Below are 22,293 nucleotides of genomic sequence, written 5' to 3' on the forward strand. Positions count from 1 at the left end.
ATCCAAGGAAGCTTGAGGCCCCTGGGCTCATATTTGCCTGACGGATAATGAATACTCATATTAGAAAGAGGTTGGCTCTGGTGAGGTAAGGGAGCGAGAGGAAAGGTGATATTCTATAATCGCAGGCATGCACGCGACCGTAAACGTGGGTGAGCCCACGTCGTCATGCCCGCGTTAGAATACAGTTCTGCTCCTGTGAAGCACCAGGAAGCACTCAAGTGTACGGAAACCCTACCGTGTGCTCTGTATCGACAAAAACGCATCTTTAATACCTTGGAAATAATGAAAGCGTACGATAAGGGCCTTTAAGCTTTCTTTGATTGAAATTAAGGTTCATTTTATTTTTTATTTTTTATTTTTTTTCTTTCAACCGGTGTGCCATCTCCAGTATTTCTATAGTATACTAACCCAGGAATGTACTCAACAATGTCAGGATTTCATATACCCAAGTAGTTTTCAAATACAAAATTCCCTTTAAGAACTTTTGCTTTTAAGATTACTGATGGGTACTCGGCCAGTCTTACTCTCACCCTAATTCAAAATGACTCCTCCTTCCTGCTTCTGGTCTTAAGTTACAAAGTAGATGATTACCCAGCTTTGTTTTGCCAAAGCAATGGCCACCCCCTCCCCCGACGACAAAGAAACCGAAAACCCCACACCGCTGGCCCTCTCCCTGAGGGCCCTCCCCTCAGACCCCCTCTCTGAGCTATGCCGTGGGAGGGCCGCGTGCCTCTCACGGGATACTTCAACCCTTCAGAGAAGAAACGAAGCACCCTTACCTTGCCCGGTGGGAAACGGGGCAGCGCGGCGCTGCTGATGGCGCGCGGCGAGCGGAGGGATGCCGCCGGCGCTCACGCACTCAACGACCTGTCCCAATGTGCCTACTAGGTTCCTCCTGAGGGTTCAGGTACAGCAAGGAGAGTGCCATCTCCCACAGCCCATCTCCATTCTGGGTCACCTACGTCATCTATGGGTACTGGTAGTCCCGGGAGAGGCAGGGAAATGTCCTCGAGAAAGAAAAAGGGGCTGCTTTCCAAAGGCAAGAAACTGCTGAAAAAGCTGGGTGCAGTGAAGTGATTCACGTGCTTCCGGACAACTTCCAAATCTATGTAATTTTCTTTAATTCCAAACTAGGGCTTTCATGACTCAAGTACTTCCTAAAAAACCAATCTTCTCCCCTGACACCAGTAGAGAAATGCTCTTTGCACCACCGTCCCCTTTAAACCCAGCGCCAGGACACAGGGCTGCTGGTGCTCCCGCCGGGCCTCCGCGCCCATCGCTCTTGTTATTGCCCGGGCCCTGGCGGGAGCTGGGCTGTCTCGTGAGCACGCAGGGCGGCCAGTAGCTCTTTGTAGCTCACTCCCTACCTGGGGTCCCAGTCTTTGTGCATTTGTCATCTGCCCTGAAAGGAATGATTTCAACCTCTCTCCCTTTTCAAAAAAGCTTGCCTCATGATGCATAACTCTCACTTTAACGCTGGTCTTGAAATTCCTAGTTTAATCGCCTTGATGTTCTGCCTTATAAATGCACAATGATTTGTACTGTCCAATAAAAACTACAGTGTACACTTTGTATGTGTTGTGCATTCAGTGCCCTTCACCCTCACAGACACAGTGGTTTGAAACCAAGTTGCACAGGCTGTGCAATTATAAGATCCTGGTTTTTCGTCTTTTCGAAGCAAGCCAGGCAACACACAGGAAATGTTTACTTATTCAAATCATTTAAAAAAGAGGAGAGGAAGTAACTCTGGTAAAGTACCGCTACTCCAACCTGCCAAAAAGCTGGTAACATTCATTGCTTTCAGTGTTACATTTTGTGGCATATGGATTTACGTTACTTTCATCATTTGTCAAAATGCCATACACAAATAATCAACAGTGAACAGCATACACGTAAAGCAATCCACATAATGCATAAGCCACACCAAAAACATACTAAATTTAAGTCTGTTCAAAATGATTCCATACCAATCTTCACCATTGGCACCTGAACAACAACAACAAAAAGATTTACAAAGTTGCCGGCAGATGTATTTGATGGTTACTATTTTGTAATTCGTGTCCACTTGTAAATTGTTTTTACTCTTTATACATACTTTTCAGACTGCCTTTCTTTTGTAATTTATGGAAGGTTTATAAATGAATGATGAAGCTTTCCCCACTGTGTCTTCAAAAACTATATTGTAAATTGTAATATAATAGTATGTGGTAGATTTATTAAAAGGAAATTAGTGTGTGATTAAGTTCTGTGTGGGTGTGTGCATGTGTACAGCTAGTGTAAAATATTTTATAGAAATAAAATTTGTTATTTTATACAATGCCATTTATTCTGTATGTTTGTTTTTAACACTTTTTAAAAAAATCATAGCAGCATAACTGAGTTCCTTTCTCCTATATGTACAAGAAAAACTCTGTAACGTTACCTTTTCTGGCACTATTTTTTTTTCTAAAATAATTCTGACCTGTGTTTTGGCAGTCATTTACAAAGTGCTGTCACCCTCGCATTGTTGGTGACAATCCACTCAGTGGCAAAAGAAAGGTAATTCGCACCGAGTATTTCTTGTGAAATACACACGTGCAACAAAGACGTCGAGAGTGAGTTCAAACCATATTCATAACATCTCCCTTTGGCAACTCCAGAATTCAAATGATCTGAATAAAGAGGTACACCAGCTAAGTATAATAAAACACAGCTTAATTTTTCAAATACAAAGCATTTTCCTGAAATCCTTAATTATTTTAAAATTCTCCAAATAATAGGGTTTATTATCATTAAGAGGTAACACCAACGTGCAAGGTGAAAATATAATTCAAATGCATAACTTTATGAAACTATATACAAGTATATAAAATAAGTGCTATCATAATGTCATTCACATCGAACTATGTTTTCACCTAACGCATTTACAAAAAAGGTTACGTATGAATAATTGATGACAGAGAAATACTGCGTGATCTCACTCATATGTGGAACTTAAAACAGTCAAACAAACACTTAGAAGCAGAGGGCAGGATGGTGGTTGCCAGGGGCTGAGGGTGGGGGAAATGGGGAGATGTGGGTCAAACGGGACAAAGTTTCAGTTACACAAGATCAATCAATTCTGGAGATCTTCTTAAGTTAAAAAAAAAGCTGAAATGCTAGATTAAATAGAATGTCTTTAATTTAAAAATATTCCAGTTTAAGAAATATCAGTATAAGAAATTAAAGTCTGCACAACAATGTGAATGTACTTAATGCAACTACACACTTAAAAATGGTTGAAATGGTAAACTTTATGTTACATATACTTTACCACAGTAAAAAGAAATTAATGACAATCTCTCCCAAAAAAATAATAAAATCAGTAAAAGTAACCAGGATTAAATCTTTTGAACACGTTTACAAATTTCCTAAAATATGAAAATGTAGGCAAGCCCAAAGTGATAATGAGCTGGACTTAGCTTTGGTGAATACTACGAAACATTTAAGGAATACATACGGCCCACTGCACACAAATTCTTCCAGAGAAGAGAGAAGAAAGAAAAATGCCCAAACTCATGAGGCCAGCATTATCCTGATACCAAAACTAGGCAAAGACATTGTAAGAAAACTACAGACCAATAGCATCATGAATGTAGATTAGAGAAAAAATCCTTAACCAAACATTAGCAGATTGAATCCAACAATATATAAGGATGATACACTATATTTAACTGTGGTTCAACCCAGGAATGAAGGTTGGTTGAACATGCTGAAGAAAATCAAGGTGTTTTACTGTATTAACGGAACAAAAGAGAAAAGCTACCCAGTCATTTCAATAAATGCAAGGAAAGCACTGGACAAAATCAACAGCTGTTCAGGAAACCAGGAAAATAAAGGAATTTACCTCAACTTGGTAAAGTTAACAGTCAACATACATAATGATGAAAGACTGACCACTTGCCCTTTCTGCCAGACAGAAAAACAACACAAGGATGACCCTTTGACTACTTGTATTCAACACTATACTGGAGTTTCTAGCCTTGCAATAAGGAAAGAAAAGGAAGGAAAAGTCATACGCTTTTGCAAGGAAGAAGTAAAACAGTCTTTATTTGCAGATGACATTGTTTATGCAGAAAACGTTAAGGGATATCCACAAAACGCAGTTAGTACTAATAAGTGAATTTGGCAAGGTGACAGGGCACAAGGTCGACATACAAAAATCAATTGTATTTTTGTATAAAGTGCATATTTTGTATCAATCTTCCCAGCAGGGAACAATTAGACAGAAATTAAAATATCGATATATAACTGATACAAAATAAAGGAAGAAAGAAATGTCATCAGTTACAGTAGCATCAAAAACATGAAATTCTTAGGGACAAATTTAACAAAATACATACAAGACTTCTTATATACTGAAAAATGTAAAACATTGCCTAAAGGCTATGAAAAAGCTCCTAAATAGAGATATAAAAAATGTTAATGGCTTGGAAGATTCAGTATTGTTAAATGCCAATTTCCCTCCGGGTAAATCTACTGATTCAGTGAAATGCCAGTCAAGATTCCAGCAGGCTTATTCCAGAAATTGATAAACTGATTAAAAAATTATAAAGAAATGCAAACGACCTAGAATAGTCAAAACCATTTTGAAAAAGATGAACAAGGTGGAAAGACTAACATTGCCTAATTTTGAGACTTATTATAAAGCTACAGTAATCAAGGCAGTGTTGTTTGTATGTAAAATATAGCTATATATAAATTAAGATATATATAAATCAATGGAACAAATAGATGCTTACATATATAGTAAGTTCATTTTCAACAAAGGTGCCAAAGCAATCAATGGGGGAAATATGGTATTTTCTAGAAATTCTGCAGAAAGAAGGGGGATTCACAGGAGGGAAAACTGACTCTTACCCCATATGATACACACAATTTAACTCAGGACATAGTCCTAGATGAAAATGTTAAAACTATAAAACTTCTAGAAGAAAACACAGGAGAAATTTGGCTAGAAGGATGTCTTATTCAGGACACAAAAAGCACAAATTATAAGAGAAAAAACCCCTGATAACTGGACTCCATCAAATTTAAAAACATCTTCTCTTTGATACTTAAGAAAGCAAAACGGGAAGCCAGAAACAAAGAGGAAACATTCATAGTGCATATACCTGACAAAAGACTTTTACCCAGAATACACAAAGAAATTTTACAAGTCAATAAGACCAACCAATTTAAAAGATGGTATGCAAAAAGATCTGAGCAGCTACTTCATAGACGCTATAAGAATGGTTCATATGCACATAAAAAATGCTCAGTATCATTAGTCAGCAGGGAAATGCAATTAATAATCCAAGTGAGATAACATTACACACCCACTAAAATGAAAAGACTGACATCATCAGAGACTGGCGAGGATGTGGAGCCACTGGAACTCTCGAGCGCTGGAGGGGAGAATAGAAAAGGGTCCAGTCACTTGTCAGCTTATTATAAAGTCAGAGACACTTAGCATATAGATCCAGCAATTCTACTTCTACGTGTTTACCCAAAAGAAATAAAAACCACGTCCATACAAAGGCTTGAACAGAATTTTTCTAGAGTTTATAATAGCCCCAAATAGGAAACGTCCAAAATATCCATCTGTCCATGGTGAGTAAACGATGTGAAATACAACCTTACAATGGAATACTGCTTAAGCAAACAAACCAATTAGACAAAACAGATACATTTTTGAAGCACTCTGAGCAAAAGAAGTCAGATGCAAAGGAGTACATACCGTATGATTCCGTTTACATGAAACTAGAGTAGGTCAAAGGCAGATCATTGTTGCTTGGGGTCAAGGTGGGAAGGACTGTTTGCAAAGAAGCAAGAAGGAACCTTCTGTGGGAGGGAATAGACATTTTTCTAAATCTTGGTGGTGGCAGAGACACTGGAGTGTATACATTTGTCAGAAGCTCATCAAGTTGCACTCACGTACATGTAAGTTACAATAAAGTTGATTTAGAACAATGGCATGTAAGTTGGATAAGAGGGAACAGGATTAGAGTGCTCAAAGATTCTTGTGTTGTCCAGAAAGGAGGTATACATACTACTCCTATCCCCCAACCTCACAGGCCCCTGAGGCCAGATGGGAAGAGGCTGACCCCTCACAGAAAGGGTGAAAGCACGCAAACTCCTAAATCAGGTGGCTCGTAGCCCAGGAACGACCCTCTATGGGCTGGCTGCTTCCTGGGCAGGTGCAATCTCCGCTCACCGCAGGGCCAGGAGCCAAGTGCTTGCCTGTGCTAGGGTAGCCCTGCCACACCACAGCTGAGGCCATACCCCCTCCAAAGGGCTCCTTCCTGCCACACCTGATCGACCCTTGCACTGGACTTGGGTCAGGTGGGTGGGGAGCATGGGCAACGATGGACTGGGCAGGACCTCCTTTTCCAGGTACCCACGAAGAAAACAATCCAACGGCAGAACGTCTGGTGCTGAGGTGTGGCCAGAAGCTGGGACTTAGGATCCAGGTTTCTCGGAAGCCTGATTGGTTGTTACCCACATGGATGATTTCACTTCTTTGCCTTGTATAATATTATTCCAGCTGTTGCTAAGATTTCTGAGTGTTCCTTGTTGCCCACATGGATGATTTCACTTCTTTGCCTTGTATGATATTATTCCAGCTGTTGCTAAGATTTCTGAGTGTTCCTATGTCCAAGTCCCAAGCCAAGAGTCTCACTTACGAGAACTGGGTGGGGGCTTGCCATTAGGAATTTTTAAAGCCCTCTGGTGACCAGAACATACAGCGCAGGACGAGAACCTCTGTGGAGTATACAGGGGCCCCTTGACATTAACATGCATAAGAAGTACAGGGGCTGGTTGACTGAGTTAAGGGTTACATTAGTTATCTGTCCTTTCAATAAATACTTGAGAACCTGTTACGTGCCAGACATTGATGAAGACACTCTGAGACAACAGTGAACAAGACACAAAGATTACTGCCCTCCTGGATTCCTAGAATCATTTGCATTCTAGTGGGGGAGGAGAATATAAAAAGCACAAGTAATATACTATTGATACCAGCAAAGCTGGAGAGAGCAGAAAGGCTATGTCTCTATGCCTGTGGGATGCTAAAAATTTAGAAAGTGGTCCCTCTGCTGGTGACATCTTAGGTGACCTGAAGGAGCACGTGGAAATCTGGGCCTGGAGCACCAGCAAAGGTCCTCGGGCAGGATGAGGGCACCTGGGCGGTCTGTGAAGAGCAGGACGGCACAATGCCACACCCTCGCAACGACTGTCTTCCTGAGATGGGAACCCACTGCAAGACGAGCAGGTGTGTGACTTGATCACTTTGTTGCAAAAAGACCACTTTAGGAGGCTGTGATAGTAATTCAGAGACAGTGGTGGCTTGGAAGAGGGGACAGGAACAGTGGCTGGATATTCATGACATTTTGAAGGCAGAGCTTATAAGATTTACTGAGGAACCCAAAGTGTGACACGAGAAAGACAGGACTCAAGGAAAGATGCCAAGGGTTTTGGTCTGAACATCTGGAAAAATGCAGTTCCAATTAACTGAACTGGAGCAGGTCTGAGAGAAATCACAGTTCAGTTCCAGGCATATTAAATGATTCAACCAGAGGTTCTCATAGTGCGGCCTGGGGACCCCTGGGGTACCCTGAGACTCTTCCAGGCTTCTATGGTCAGAACTATTTTCCTACTGTTGCCAGAGCTGACACCAGATTCTTGCTCAAAACCTGCCAACCCCTCCCTTGAACAGGAACTAACATATCTCTTTAAGTCACAGGGTCCCAAGACAAAGGAACTAAGCGACATGAAGAGAAAAACAAAAACCAGATAGAACCAGCTAGAACCAAGATGGCAACGAATCTGACCTTCAACAGACGCCGAGTCTCATCTACGCTGTTTTTACTACATCAGCTACTAAGTGACACACCTACCAGCGGCCATGACCTGGAAGTTGCCGACCAAAAAAGGACAGAGAAAGGGTGGCATCCCGTTTCAGGGAAACCCCGCCCCTTCCCCCGAAGAACAATGCGAATGCCTCCCCGTCATCGGCCTCGCTCCTCCCCGCACTGTCCTTATTCTTTAAAATCAAATCCCTCTCGCCACATGAGCGTGAGTGAGAGGTTGACCTGTGAACTAAATTCCCACTTCTCCATTCTTTGGCCGTTGACTAAAGCTTGCACTGCACTGATCTCAGCTTCAGTTTTCTTTTTGGCTGTGTGAACCCTAACGGAAAAGAACCTTCCCTGCCAAGGCAGAGGGTCTGGGCTGGGCTAGGACCAGAGTAGGGGACCACAGGACCTAATTTGTTAACACTGAGGTCATCTGCCTTTTTCATTCTTATTCTCTCACGAGTATACAGTATTTTCTAGAGGCTTCATGACATGACGGCAGCATCAGTCTAACAGTTAATGGAATGTGGGTTTCCGTATCGTTTTTAAAATATAATTTCTAATATACAATTAATAAATATAACCCGAATAAACAAAATCTCTCTGGGTCCTCAGCAATTTAAGAGGGTCAGGAAGTTCCTCGACCAAAGAGTTTGAGAACCACTGAATCAGACACTCGGAGACATCTGACTGTGGGAGGCCAGGCCTGGAGATGTAAATTGGCAGCGGTTTCACAGAAATGAGTTAGGAGACTGAATGGAATAACCGAGGGAGGAAGAGTAGAAAGAAACTCTTTTCTTACTGCTTCTCAGAGATCCTACTTCTGAGCGTGGAGGCACTCCAACATTCTGAAGTTAGGGAGACCAGGAAGAACCAGCAAGAGACCGAGAATGCCGGGAGGCAGGATGGGGGGTCTCAGACAGAGGCTGCGGTCTGGAGCTCCCACTGGACTTTGGCTGCAGGCAGCACAGGGTGCTGGGAGGGGCAGTGTGACCTGGAGCAGGGGCACTGCAGCCCAGGGGGCCACCAGCTTGCTACAAAGCAGCCGCACGTGGACTCTCCACTGACTTCATCACTTCACAATTTTAGCATTTCTCTATTTTTCACCCTGGATTTTTAAACGACTTAATTGGGTTGGAATGATGAATGCAAACCGACCTAGACCCAGCCCTTGAAATATTGTATCTGAATGACAATATTATAGCTACAAGAAAGAATTAAACCTTAAAAATGCACAGACTTCTGAAGATTCGTATCATAGCATCAGGCTGAAACTGATGTTGAGACAGACTTTCTGTTCAACCCAGAGAGAACAAAGACACAATTTCCCGACAGAAATTCCAGAATCCTCAAACAAGATTTCTGTGAGCTCTAGGGAACAGCATGTAAAACTAACAGAAAGCTTCAATGAGGGGCACATTTTTGGAGTTTTGAGGGGAAACAAACCCCGTGTACCCAGAAAAAACTAGGCAGATTACCCGTCGTGATGCACTTGAGGAACCACCCCCAACAAACTGCTTCATCACCTAAGGAACCGCCAGGTTGGATGGGTCAGACCAGGCACCGAGAAGGGAGAACCTGAAGTGTCTTTAATGCTAAGGCCTTCGGAAGTAGAACTCGGGTGTGCGTATTTCTCTTTTAAGGAAGAAGCCTGGATTTCAGAGTTTTGGCTTTGTTCTTTGGAAGCACTGCAATCAATTCCCTTACAGGTGCTCGGCTGTACTTGTCCCTCTAGGGACCAGGGCAACTCCTGCTTCCGTCACGAGCTGACCTGCTGTTAAACAAGCAGAGGAGACGCCCAGGAGGCGTCCGCTGTGCTCACTTGTCTGTCCCATCGTCTGGTTGCAGCACCTAAGTTTTCCTTTGGGGAGCCATTCCCCTACCCACTCCCAGACGGGCCTCATCTGACCCGGCAGCTACTGAGTCCCTATCAGGGCCGTGTGTCCCTCAGGTTCAAGGATGTGCAGACAGCCTGAGCTTTGCTGCAGCCATTGTGGACGAGGTGTTCCTTTTCATTGCAGTGAGGCTGAGACATACATCTAGGTTTTGTGACCATCTTTGTAATCCTACCTGATTAGAACCAACCCAGAAGGAAGCAGAGCAAGAGACAGATCCCCGATAGCATTCCATCAGCTAGGTTCTATACACCTTCTCAACCGGCATTTGCCCAGATTCCCGGACAAACCACCCGGGATGCGTTTAATAGTTCACCTGGCCTCTCCCCTACAAGTTCTGATTCCTGGATCTGATCTGGAGCCCAGTAGTCTATGTTATTTCAAAGCAAACAAGGTCACGTTTAACATTCCATTTGGGAACCACTGCCTAGGATGACTTGAGAAAGCCAGTCAATAACCCTTTTTGGCTTACATTAATTTGAGGCTTTTTTGGTCCCTTGCAAAAAAAAAAGGCTTCATGATATAGTGAGGGTCTTTTGAATACTGCAACTTTCCCGGAATTACCACATTTATCAATTTTTCATAGTTTTAAAGATATTAAAGCCTTTCAACTTTAAAGGATAGTTTAAAACCTGCCAAGTATGAGACTTTAATGACTTAAGTTACTGACTAGCCCTAAAAATCCATAAATAAAAGCTGCCCCAAATCAATCTTTTGCAGTTGTATAATTAGACTTCCTTATGTTCCTTAATACTGTGACAACATTTAGCAACTTTCATCGATTTTACTGTCTTTATTTGGCATTCTTCTGAAACGTCACAATCTCCTGTGTTTCATTCCTTCTAACGTCTAGAAATCAAACAGGTTAAGGAACCTCGGCTAATAGCCAAAAACAATGTTAACAACAGCTATTAGCTCAAAGAACTAAAGGGAAAATAAAATGGTTTTCATTCACAATATGTTAATAAGGCTCAATCCAGAAGGCAGCTATTCGATAAGAACAAGCACAGGAATGGTAAGGCAGGGAACGTTACTGAAGGGCACTCGTTGAGATCAGAGTCCCTGTAGCTCGTGTGTGATCGTGAAGGTCCACACCCATCACACTCGCAGGCCGTGTTTAAAGGCGCCTCACGCACACAGCCACTCATGGACTTCGGGCCTGCTCTTTGCAAGGTTCCCTGAAAGTTCCTACACGTGTGTAGGTGTGAATAATTACAACTGACAACTTCACAAAAACACAGACTTCTTAGTCTGCATTTTCTTACAAGTTAAGGATTTCCAGTCTTATACTGTTAATTTTGAGGTGGCAGCGTTTCCTGACAGTTTTACTCTGAAGTTCATAAGTAACACAAATTTAGCTTTTATAAATGGAATTGTGTCCTCTGAGTGCACTCTCCAGCAGTTTTAAAAAATATAATAAATGGAAAGAAAATGCATATGCTTTCAGTAAAAACAAAAACTACACTGTTATTCAAACAAGATGACAATCACTGCAATTTTATTTTATAACAAATGCAATGATGTCCCAGTTGCAAAAAAACAGTAATGTTAATATAGACTACTGGCCTCTTTTATTAAGGAGTCTTAAAATGTATCTTTGGACAGAAATTTAAAACTTTCAACTATCTTCTTTTTTAACCCCCATAACACCTAGCCCCCAAAATGAAATAAAAATAAGCCTATTTCTCCACAGTCTCACACCTTTCCTATACCTTGTATAGGTTATTTAATGGCAGCTGCTTCTTTAAAATGAGATCATCAGACGCTCAAATAAAATCCTACCTATGACTGTGCTGAGCCTCCACTTTATGCCTTTTCTCTCCTTTAAATTCAAAATAAATATTTCAAAAGTAAGGTTAATATAGCCTTACAAGTAGGACTTGCTCACTCCTGAAAGCACTTTCAAGTAAATCCCAACTTTTCCAATACTTTAAGAATCTGTTTATAATCCAAAGCACCTTATCCACACTTTTTTTTTTTCAAAACAAAAAATCCTCACAGCCTATTTACGAGAATCAAACAAGATAAAATATAAAATCCTAATTTTTACCTATAAAATAAGTCAATTAATAGCACTGTTAGAAATAAGACTCTAGATCTCCTAACTTCCTTCCCAAGTTTCACCTGGAAAGGTAACAGTTAAAAAACAGAAGCTTAAAAAAATCCCCAAGTTATAATTTCACAAAGAAAACAAACCGCTACATCTTGTCTTCTTCTGTAGGTTAGAGGTAGTAAAGACGATTTGACAGTGACAGGTTGGGCTCTCTGTGAATGCTCTGGCCAACGAGGAAAGCCAGTTTGTGGGCATACTGGCAAGGAGCAGGAACACGAATGACACCCTTCAGTGGGAAAAGAAAAGGTTCTGTTACTCTGAATCTAGCTCTCTAAATTGAAATCTCTGTATTAACTGTAAAAGCCTTAGACAACACAGCAATTCCATTTTGAAAAGTGAGTCTCATTGATGTGAATAAACATCAATTAAAAAAATACTTACTGGCCAGTTATAATAGACATGACATAGCTTGTAAGTTAACCTCTGTATGTGGTCTGGCTTCAGGCCACTGTTGTCATAGATGACGTTATAATGTGTGGGAGAAACACTACCACTTCTCACTGCCTGGCTCACGATAAAAAAATCATACCTGGGATTACAAAAGAAAGAAACACATGGGTGTAAGGCTCATCTTTTTGAAAGCTAAAATTAAGATGGCTCAAGTTTCTTACAGTGAAAAGATCGGGTACACTAAAATGTAATGTCATCTTCTCAAAACATAATGTGCTTCCTTGAATTCAGAACTTGTTATTCATGAACCATTTTGGAATGCTTACGTGTGAAAGAGGTTTAAGATACTACTACTATTTATATTTTTAAACATCTATCACTGATGCCTCGGGGCATTAACAAACATCCGACACGGCTGCTAATCACGACGGTGCCACTGAGCCGGGTCGCCGTTTCCGCTCCACATCTGAGGGCGATGGCTGGGCGGCAACAGGCTCTAGAATCGAGAACCAAGTAGTGCAAACGTAAAGGAACATCAGGTTTTTACTTGTTTGTTTTTTCATTTTTTTGGTGCCAATTAAACATCAGTCCAGAGATATATTGTAATCTGACCTGATACAGATATTAACAAATTAACTCTAATTTATTATGTCCATTGAAACTAGACAAATTTTAAAATCAGAATTGATCTACAACAGATTACTGTTATTTAGCAAAATGAGGCTTCCAGAAATGTTAAATGACGTGCCCAAAAGAACAGAGAAATCACCAAAGAGCTAGAATCAAAACCTCTGTTCCCAGTTTAGGCACGTTATTATCGTTCAAAGTGGACTTCTCCAAGTATTTGAGTAGTAACAGCAGCTGTTAAGTTTTAAAGAACATCTAGTAAAAAGTAATCAAATTTTTTCATACTTCATAGTTCAACTTGGATTTTACCCAAAGTGTTAAAAAAAAATTATGTCTTTAGGTCAATGTTACAGCTGAGCTTTGGTTATCAGAGTAGCAGCAATGTTAGAAGTATCATGAGGTCGCTCTGAATCATTAAAGAGAATCCTACAGGAAGTGAAATTGTAATATCTTAGTTACTATCTTGGCCATTCTGTCTTCCTCCTTCAGTGATTTTCCCCAACAGGTTAGAATCCTTCTGATAACTAACACCTGCCCGAGAGAAAGACACAATCCAAGATAATGCATCTTGAAATAAAAATGTCTATACATTGTCAGATAACAGGACTAAATAGAACTAAAATCTGTATTATCATTTGTCTACATAAATTTAGTACAGTAATGCCTCATCTGCCTAAGGTTCACACAGGAGAAGTGTTCCACATTTAAACTTTGTACCTAGGCTGACACTTTACCGTGATTAAAGTTGCCCTTTTTAAAAAGGGCTCCAAAAATTTATGTATGAAGACAGAACCATCACAGCTGTTCACTCTCATGAAGAGGGCATCAATGTGGACTGACCAATGACTTGCCGTCGTGAACATGACTTGCTGCCTTGTACTCCATCCCCCACAAAGGGGTTTTGGAGGAACCAAATTTCATGACTTTACAGTTGAACCCTCGTGTGCTAATAAGATCATTACCGTGTGCCCCTGAATGTTCCAGTTGGCTTTCTTATGGCAGGGTGCAGCTCCCGGTTACGTAAAAAGTGTTTGCTCAGAAGCCACTTTTCTACCTGCAACTGCGTTTCAGATGACACATTCTGACCTGTGGGTAACTAAGTGAATCACAGATCTAAAAATTTTGATTGGAAAATAACAATCTATGGATGAGGTTACATGTGTAAATAAAAAAAATGCAAAAGCAATCTAGAGCAGCTGTTCTTAAACTCAGTATGAATAACTAATAGCACAAACAATATCCCGCTTCCCCCAGAGAGAAATGGCACAGAAACCTCTGTTCACCATTTCAGAGACTAAGTTAATAAATCATGGGCATTATTAGATCAAACTAATGAAAGACTTTAGTATTTATAAGAAATAAAGTATAAGAACTATCAAGTAAATGTGTTAAAGGTGATAAAGTACAGAGGCTATGCTAAAACACAAAACAGAAACCAATCTTCATCTAATACAGAACTTACCATTCTGGTCTGGTAACCTCTACATCAATAACTGTTCCAGGAAGTGGATTTTGAAGTCTTCCTCCAGACTGGGCAAAAAATCTGGCGTTCACTCGTTTCTTCACCACAATGACCGTTAGTCTTGGGCTTAAGACGGTGATGAATGTAACTGCATTTATTCAGTCATATTTTCAGGGCACTGAAGCATTCATACATTCATACACTCCATTTAAAAGGAAACGCACATCCCTCTTGGGGCATACTAGCCATCCCAGTTGTGAAGGAAGATTCCACAACTTGTAAGGGCGTGGAGTTAGGGCCGGGAAAATACTGTGAGTAGAAAATAAAATGGCATATTTGGGCCCTGTGACTCAAGGTCATGTAGATGTTTAATCATTAAACCAAGCATATGACATACCTGTCTCATGAAAATGTTAAACCCAGCATGTTTTTAAAGTTCACAGTTTGAAAGCCTTTTCAGTGGGCATTTTCTTCTATGTGGAAAGTAAGATATTAACTCTAAAATCTTTGACAGGTAAGCTAAGTTGAGCAGTCTCAAAGTCTAACTTCCTGCCTTTCAAAATGACTGGCTGACAACATATCGGGGATCTCTGTCTCTCCCGGCTCAGTCACTCCTCAGCCCACCACACAGCAGCACCAGAATACTGCCGTTTCCCCTCTCCCTCCCCTGCCCCATTCTGCAGGTGGTTTCCCATGTCAAGACTAAACTCCTCTCGCCTAGGGAGCTTTCAGCTCTGTGTCACGTTAGATCCACTGCCTCTACATGCCTTTTGGCTCTCCTGAGGGCAGCCCTGTAACTGCCAGTATGCATTCAGCTTGAATACCCTTTCTATCCATCTCTTAAAGGTTCATTTCAGATTCACTGTCTGACACAGTCACACTGTATACACATATCCGTTTGGGAATAAATGAATTAGAACACGTTAAGCACTTAGATCGGTGCTGGCATGTAATAAACTTTGATAAATATTATGATTTTCAATACCTCAAGTTTCCTGTGCTCTTTTTCCAGCTAGAACATTAGTTCCTTAAGAACATAAATATACTTTATTGTAAACACGGGGAAGCAGAGGGCTTCCACATGCAGTATGGACCTGGCTGGTGATGTCTGACCTGGGTAGGCAGTTCACAGCACCCTGTCTAGACTGATGGTCTGAAAGATCCCCAAATGGGAACTTCTGTTCAATCATAAACTTAATGTGCTCCTTCATGGTAGAAGTAACCCAATATACAAGGGGCAGGAAAGTGATTCTACTTAAGTAAATGGAGGAACTTTTTAGGAATATCACTATCTATCTACCCATGTACGATAGACCTCTCACTGCCCAGCTACAGCAGATCTGGATATAACAGAGCCACAGTCTCAGGAATCAAAACACAAAGTGGGGCTTCCCTGGTGGCACAGTGGTTAAGAATCCGCCTGCCAATGCAGGGGACACGGGTTCGAGCCCTGGTCCGGGAAGATCCCACATGCCGCGGAGCAACTAAGCCCATGCACCATAACTACTGAGCCTGTGCTCTAGAGCCCACGAGCCACCACTACTGAGCCCGCGTGCCACAACTACTGAACCCACACGCTTAGAGCCCACGCTCCGCAACAAGAGAAGCCACTGCAGTGAGAAGCCCGCGCACCGCCACAAAGAGTAGCCCCCGGTTGCCGCAACTAGAGAAAGCCTGCACGCAGCAACGAAGACCCGAGACGGTCAAAAATAAACAGTAATAAGTAAAATTAAAAAAAAAAAAGAATCCGCCTGCCAATGCAGGTGACACGGGTTTGAGCCCTGGTCCGGGAGGATCCCACATGCCGCGGAGCAACTAAGCCCGTGCGCCACGACTGCTGGGCCTGCGCTCTGGAGCCTACGAGCCACAACTACCGAAGCCCGTGAGCCTGGAGCCCATGCTCTGCAGCAGGAGAGGCCGCCGCAGTGAGAGGACCATGCACCGCGACGAAGAGGAGCCCCCGGTCGCTGCAACTAGAGAAAGCCCGCGTGCAGCAACGAAGACCCAACACAGCCAAAAATAAATAAATAAATTAATTAATTAAAAAAAAAAAGACAAAGTGGATTTTAGTCCTGTGACATCACAAGAAATGATTTAGCAAATGTGGTGACATAAAGACAAGTCACAAGTATGCTAAAGTGACTTTCTGATTTGTCCTTACACCAAACATTCTAAATCAACTAATCCATGACGCATCTTCATAAAAAGTTAACATCAACATTTCAATTAAAAAACAAACATCGTGGTTCTAAGGATAACTACAAATATTACAGTCCAAACTCTGCATTTCTTCAAAGTGAGGAATAATTCTTGGATATTGTTTTACTTTATATACAACTCCAAACTTGTTTCTAGATGAATTACCTACTATTTATTGAGTGCTTACTGGGTAGTGTGTGACGTACATTGAACACTCTGACTTACTCCTTTCGTCAGCCTCGGTTAAGTTGCCTCCCGTTCCACAGATGAAGGCAAAGCTGGGATTAACCCGACTCTGGTTTTAAGACATATGGCTCCTGCTCACTAATCTCTGCAGCCACCAAACAACAGCGCGGTTCACGACGTGAAATCCACTTCAGGCAATGGTCTGTCATACACCAGTCCAAGCAAGCAGTTTACATCCTCCCTCCCTGCAACATGTGCTCCTATTCGCTCAAGGGAAGCTGAGCAGGAAGTCCCACCAGCCTCCTCGGGCCCAGCTCCACCCCCTTGGAGGGGAGGCCGCGTCCACAGATACGCACTCACAGGGCTAGAGTCTCCTCTTTGGGAACTGTTCCTGCCAGTCCTTCTGGGACCCAACCCAAAGGGCTCAAAAGACTCAAAGAACCAGAGATGCAGGCCCCAGCAGGGACAACAGTGTTATGTTTCCAGTATCCCAAATATTCAGCCTCAGGAAATAAGATGATAATCAGAAAATACAAGCACTAGGAATTTTAAGAGGACAGGAAAGAACATTAACCTTCATTTACAAAATATTATAAAATGCCTATTAGCATTTTAATCTGAAACGCGACTACTTCAAAAGAGATAAAAACACCCCTGACAAGCTCTGAGAACTTACTGGCATAATGGTCTCATTTTAAGAAATGTGCAGAATCAACACTTAGAAGAGGCCTTTCAGGATCTGGCCAAAGAAGACCTGGAAGCGCCTCCAAGTTAGCTAGGAATACGCTCTCAATGCTCACCCCGTGGGCCTACAGATCACAGCGAGCCCAGGTGCAGTCAGATGACTTTCAAAATCCCTCATTTTTTATAATGATAACAAATACCGGCTGAGAAAGTCTGGCAAAAATAATCAGTGCAAGCACATAGAAACCGGTCTCCTGGATTTCCTAAGCACCCTTAAAAATCAAATCCACAAATCTTTACTACATTATGCGCTAAGCTCTTACTAAACAGTCCCTGATCTGGACCTCCTTACAATCTGATAAAGAAAATAGCAAAAGTTAAACAATGTAACTTATTAAGACAGCTATCTTGAGATGGCATGCAATTTACCGCCCAATAGCACGAACAATGACCTCTGCAGGAGAGCAGAGGAAGGCGAAACCCAGTAACAGCTTTCAAAGGAGAACGCGGGCAGCATCAGTTACGAGGAGCACTAACTACCCTGGGCTGTGCAGACCGCCTAAAAGGGCGAAGCAGAACCATCTCCCCTGTGAGGCCAAACACACGCCAATCATCTTACCCACCAAGCGCCAGGCCAGCTGAGTTCACACAGAAACCAAACAAGTATTTACGGTACAGTGAGGTAGAAAAAAGAAGTTAAGACTATTTGGAATACATATTCCAATAACCAATTCTGTGGATGCCTACGGATGTACCGGGTAATCAGACCCTCGTACTTCAAGGCTCTAGGAGAGAAAGGCGGCAGCAGACGATCGGTAAAGGCATCTCCATGCGTCATTCCTTGAAGGAGCTCCCGCTCTACATTTCCAGCCTGCCCCTCCTCCATGAAAACTTCTCCACGAGACACCCCCCCAACCCAAACCTCTTCCACTACCTCAAGCCTGACCGCACCTGTAAGGTTAGATTCTCACCGGTTCACCCTGTGACATTATTTTCAAAGATACAAAAGTGTAATTTTTTTTTTTATTTTTTATTTATTTATTTATGGCTGTGTTGGGTCTTCGCTTCCGTGCGAGGGCTTTCTTCTAGTTGTGGCAAGCGGGGGCCACTCCTCATCGCAGTGCGCAGGCCTCTCACTATCGCGGCCTCTCCTGTTGCGGAGCACAGGCTCCAGAAGCGCAGGCTCAGCAATTGTGGCTCACGGGCCCAGCTGCTCCGCGGCATGTGGGATCTTCCCAGACCAGGGCTCGAACCTGTGCCCCCTGCACTGGCAGGCAGACTCTCAACCGCTGCGCCACCAGGGAAGCCCCAAAAAGTGTAATTTTATAAAGAGGCAATGATTACATTTCGCATGCTTACCTGTAACCTCTACCAACAGATTTCAGGCAATCCAGAAACTGTGGTACTTCATAGTTCACCAATGTTTTAAGCTGACCGTCTCCTACGCCATCCCGATACACGACAATTCGACTAGGCATGTATTCATTGCAGCTATTCCAAGCCCTCAGAGCAGCTGAAAGAAAGCCAGACAAGTTTTAACTACATTAACACAGAACAAAAATATGCTTCTACCAAATTCTGGGCACAGGTTTTTTTCAGAAACATAGCTTTAAGACAATTTCTTGAAGACCCTAGTTCAGAGGCCAGACGGAAACCACAAGAGGAGACTCACCTTGCAAGCAGACTTTGAGCCCATCTACTAGCTCTTGCCCTCTATCTTGAAATACACAGCGAGAGAACCAGCTATTCAGAGAAAAAACATGGCAGCGGTGAGAATGCAACTGTCTAGAAGTTTTTCACTTTTGAATCACTCTATATCTATGTTACCCTTAGCAAATCATGTTCTTTAACTTCCTTTTTGAAATCTTAAGCAGAAGGGACAAGATACAGGAAATCTTCATAAAGTTTTCTTTCGTTATAAATCAGTCCCATAATTCCATCACTGAGAAGAAAATAAAATTTAAGCCAGAGATGCCTCCTAGGTTTACACCTCAAAACACACAGAAGCACACTCTTACTACTATGCTCTTGATAAAAGATACTTTTCTAAAAGATAAAACACCTTGAAATATGCCCATTAGGAACGCTAACACATCAACGCTTCAATTTTCATTCTTCCTATTCTTGGCAATTCTATTAGTTCTAAGAAAAGCACTGAAAAATAATTTCACTATGTCGAAATACAAGTGACTGGGTAAACTCAAGTGGGTTTTCCAAAATAAAGCTAACATGACAACTTGAAATTACATTCAGTGGTCAACAAAATTATTAAAGAAGTTTTTAGAGACAGTCACATTTAAAGAGATGCATCCTCCCCGCAAATACAAATAATAAAATAACCTGAAACGCAGTCTGACCACTACATCAGGTTAAGGGCCAGTGAAGGACATTAAAAATGGGAGGGTAGCTAATAACTGGTTTCCTTTTCTAACTTCTCTCTTTTACTGGATCTAACATAAGAGAAATCAAGGTAAAGAATTAACACGACCCCTGTCCTCCCCAGACACTGGCCCCTGGACTCGTGGCCTGTGTTAGCCTACGTCTAGCAGTTAATCTGCAGCTACCAAAGCCCACTCACCGGGTCATCCCTTCATTGATGCTTGCGACAAAGCCTGCAATTGACCTCCGTCCAGCTGTGGTGTCATGGTAGCAATCAATGCCAACTATCATGGCTAGCTTTAGCTTTAACAAAAACATCGTTATGTTAGATACAACAGAATACCAGCAGTATTTAAAAATTCCATTTTTCTTAAATAACAATGAAAACTTTTATCCACCAATTAAATCAAACTTACAGGCATATCAACCCTCCAAAGCTCTCCTCCCATCTTGCAGTTCATCTGCAGGGCGATCTTTGTAGCAATGGCCATGACAGTCTGTTGTTTGCCTAAGGTTCGGGCCACCACACACTGACTTGGAGTAGGGCAATCTGTACATAAGTATTTTTTAATAGCATCATATTTGTCCTTCCGACTGCTTGACAACAGACAAACAACCTAAAAACGAACAAAACGCCCTCATTACAAAGAATTAGGAAACTTGATAATTGAGTTCAAGGAAGAAGACAGGAAACCAAACCCACAAAATCATTTACTTTACTATTCATCTCTGCCATGTAGCTAGTAAGTATGACATTAACTTTTAGCTAATGCTCATTACATTCAACTAGGTAATAGATACTAATAAAGAAGGCATGTTAAGCAAATAATTCAAAACTTGAGAACTTAGTTAAATATGCTCTATTGCCAGCCTGGACTACTTTAGAGGTAGGGAATAGGGCAAAACAAGTTAGTGATAACCTACAGGTGGACAAATAAAAGATTTTCTAAAATGCTCACAATTTTCTTACTCATGACCCACCTAGAATCATGGCTTTTAAACTTTTAAAGCTCTGGCTTGAGAATACGATCAAACTATGAAATTTCCTAGGAGGTCCATGGGCAGTGCTGGGGAAGCTGAAGTACCTCATCTAAGCAGGCCGCTGCCCCCAACTGGAAGATGTTAGCCAAAGGGCACCGGCTTGCAGCTGGAAGCTGAGTTCTGAGGACCTACTGTACAGCGTGGTGATCGCAGCTAACAGCGCTGTATTATACACCTGAAAGGTGCTAAGGAAGTGGACCTTGAGTGTTACCACCACATACACAGAAAGAACGGTAATTATGGGAGGCGATGGAGGTGTTAACTAACCCTGTGTGGTCGTCATTTCACAACACATACATGTATCAAGTCATCACACTGTACACTTAAAACTCAATGTTACATGTCAAGTACATCGCAAAACGGCTGGAAAATCAACCAACCAACCAAGCCACCCACACCTGCCCAAATTTTGAGGATTCAAGTTTAAGTTTTGGAGTTGAATCCAGCTCTTTAACTCATTGCCGTATTCTCCAATTTATATTCTCAGATTCTTATCTTTCTTTCCATGGCCCCCAATAAAATCATTTTCCTACCCTAGGTGTCTCTATTATTCCAGACAACCTAACAGTAGTTTGCCTGTGGCGTTTAAGTATGAGATAAAGGACTAAAAGGAATCCATTAGAAGAAGCCAATTCATTTCTTGGGTTTAACGCAACACAGATATGCTGTTTATCATTAAATTTGTCTTTGCCACCTCATTCATTATACTTAAGTGTAACTACAGATACCCTAACTATACTGTGTGTGCTGAACAGCTGGTTACTGTTTTTTACTCTTGTGCCTTTTCTCCGCCCCCCCCCCGATTTTCTAGAATAATTAAAGCGTCTGAGTCCCGGAAAATTTAAGATGGCTTTGCTGTTCTCCACCCCTTGTTCACAGGGCACAACAACAAGCTCCTAGGCGCACAAGTAAAGCCGCATTGACTCAGCTATCTTAGGTAGGTCAAGTACGTATGTCGTGACCGGTTTGGGAACCTAATTATCACATTTACAACAATGGACTCAAGTTCTAAGATTTACAACAACTGATTCCAGGTCAACTGCCTCCACATCAAGTAGCTACTTACTATCTGGGTATCTGACGTGACCTTCTGCTGTAAGACTCTTAAATACGCTTCAGTTCTATCATCCACTTCAATCCTAGAACGGAAATACGTAATCCAACATTCAGAAAAAGGAACAACAACTGTACTGTGTGGTGAAAGGTTCCTATAGATTATGACACACAAAACACTTCCGTATAAAACATGAAATACAACACCAGGAGCAGCCGTGTGGTCAAAAGCCTGTTTCTAACACACAACAGCACTAGTCTGAGTTTGTCCTGTTTGTCCTCCCACCCATCCTTAGTGACTCAACTACATTTCTGCATCCGCCTTACAGGGAACTGTATCGCATCTTTCAGATCACCTAATGTTTTTGATAGTTTCATTAACAGTTTGAGTTCCCACACCCTCCAAAT

The 22,293-nt window shown here is 41.9% G+C and overlaps 2 protein-coding genes across 4 annotated transcripts in view; one reads left to right on the top strand and one right to left on the bottom strand.

Annotated features, from left to right (window-relative positions):
• RIMBP2 (RIMS binding protein 2) overlaps nt 1-1,985 on the top strand; it is a 75,291-nt gene extending 73,306 nt beyond the window's left edge. For 2 of the 3 annotated variants that reach the window (XM_068562536.1, XM_068562538.1), the window contains one exon: nt 889-1,985. In XM_068562536.1, the coding sequence (XP_068418637.1) occupies nt 889-1,077 (189 nt within the window). In that variant the 3' untranslated portion in view covers nt 1,078-1,985. The remainder of the gene's footprint in view (nt 1-888) is intronic. The other variant, XM_068562541.1, reaches the window with a different exon arrangement.
• A 2,054-nt stretch (nt 1,986-4,039) lies between these two features.
• PIWIL1 (piwi like RNA-mediated gene silencing 1) overlaps nt 4,040-22,293 on the bottom strand; it is a 35,236-nt gene continuing 16,982 nt past the window's right edge. Inside the window, exons 13-21 of the mRNA XM_068562546.1 lie at nt 21,899-21,971; nt 20,208-20,408; nt 19,991-20,094; nt 19,085-19,155; nt 18,772-18,925; nt 14,344-14,469; nt 12,246-12,393; nt 11,948-12,090; nt 4,040-5,405 (exon numbers count right to left, since the gene is read on the bottom strand). Coding sequence (XP_068418647.1) covers nt 11,974-12,090; nt 12,246-12,393; nt 14,344-14,469; nt 18,772-18,925; nt 19,085-19,155; nt 19,991-20,094; nt 20,208-20,408; nt 21,899-21,971 — 994 coding nt within the window. The 3' untranslated portion in view covers nt 4,040-5,405; nt 11,948-11,973. The remainder of the gene's footprint in view (nt 5,406-11,947; nt 12,091-12,245; nt 12,394-14,343; nt 14,470-18,771; nt 18,926-19,084; nt 19,156-19,990; nt 20,095-20,207; nt 20,409-21,898; nt 21,972-22,293) is intronic.

This window comes from Eschrichtius robustus, chromosome 14 (assembly GCF_028021215.1).
Source record: "Eschrichtius robustus isolate mEscRob2 chromosome 14, mEscRob2.pri, whole genome shotgun sequence".
In the NCBI taxonomy this organism is placed as follows: domain Eukaryota; kingdom Metazoa; phylum Chordata; class Mammalia; order Artiodactyla; family Eschrichtiidae; genus Eschrichtius; species Eschrichtius robustus.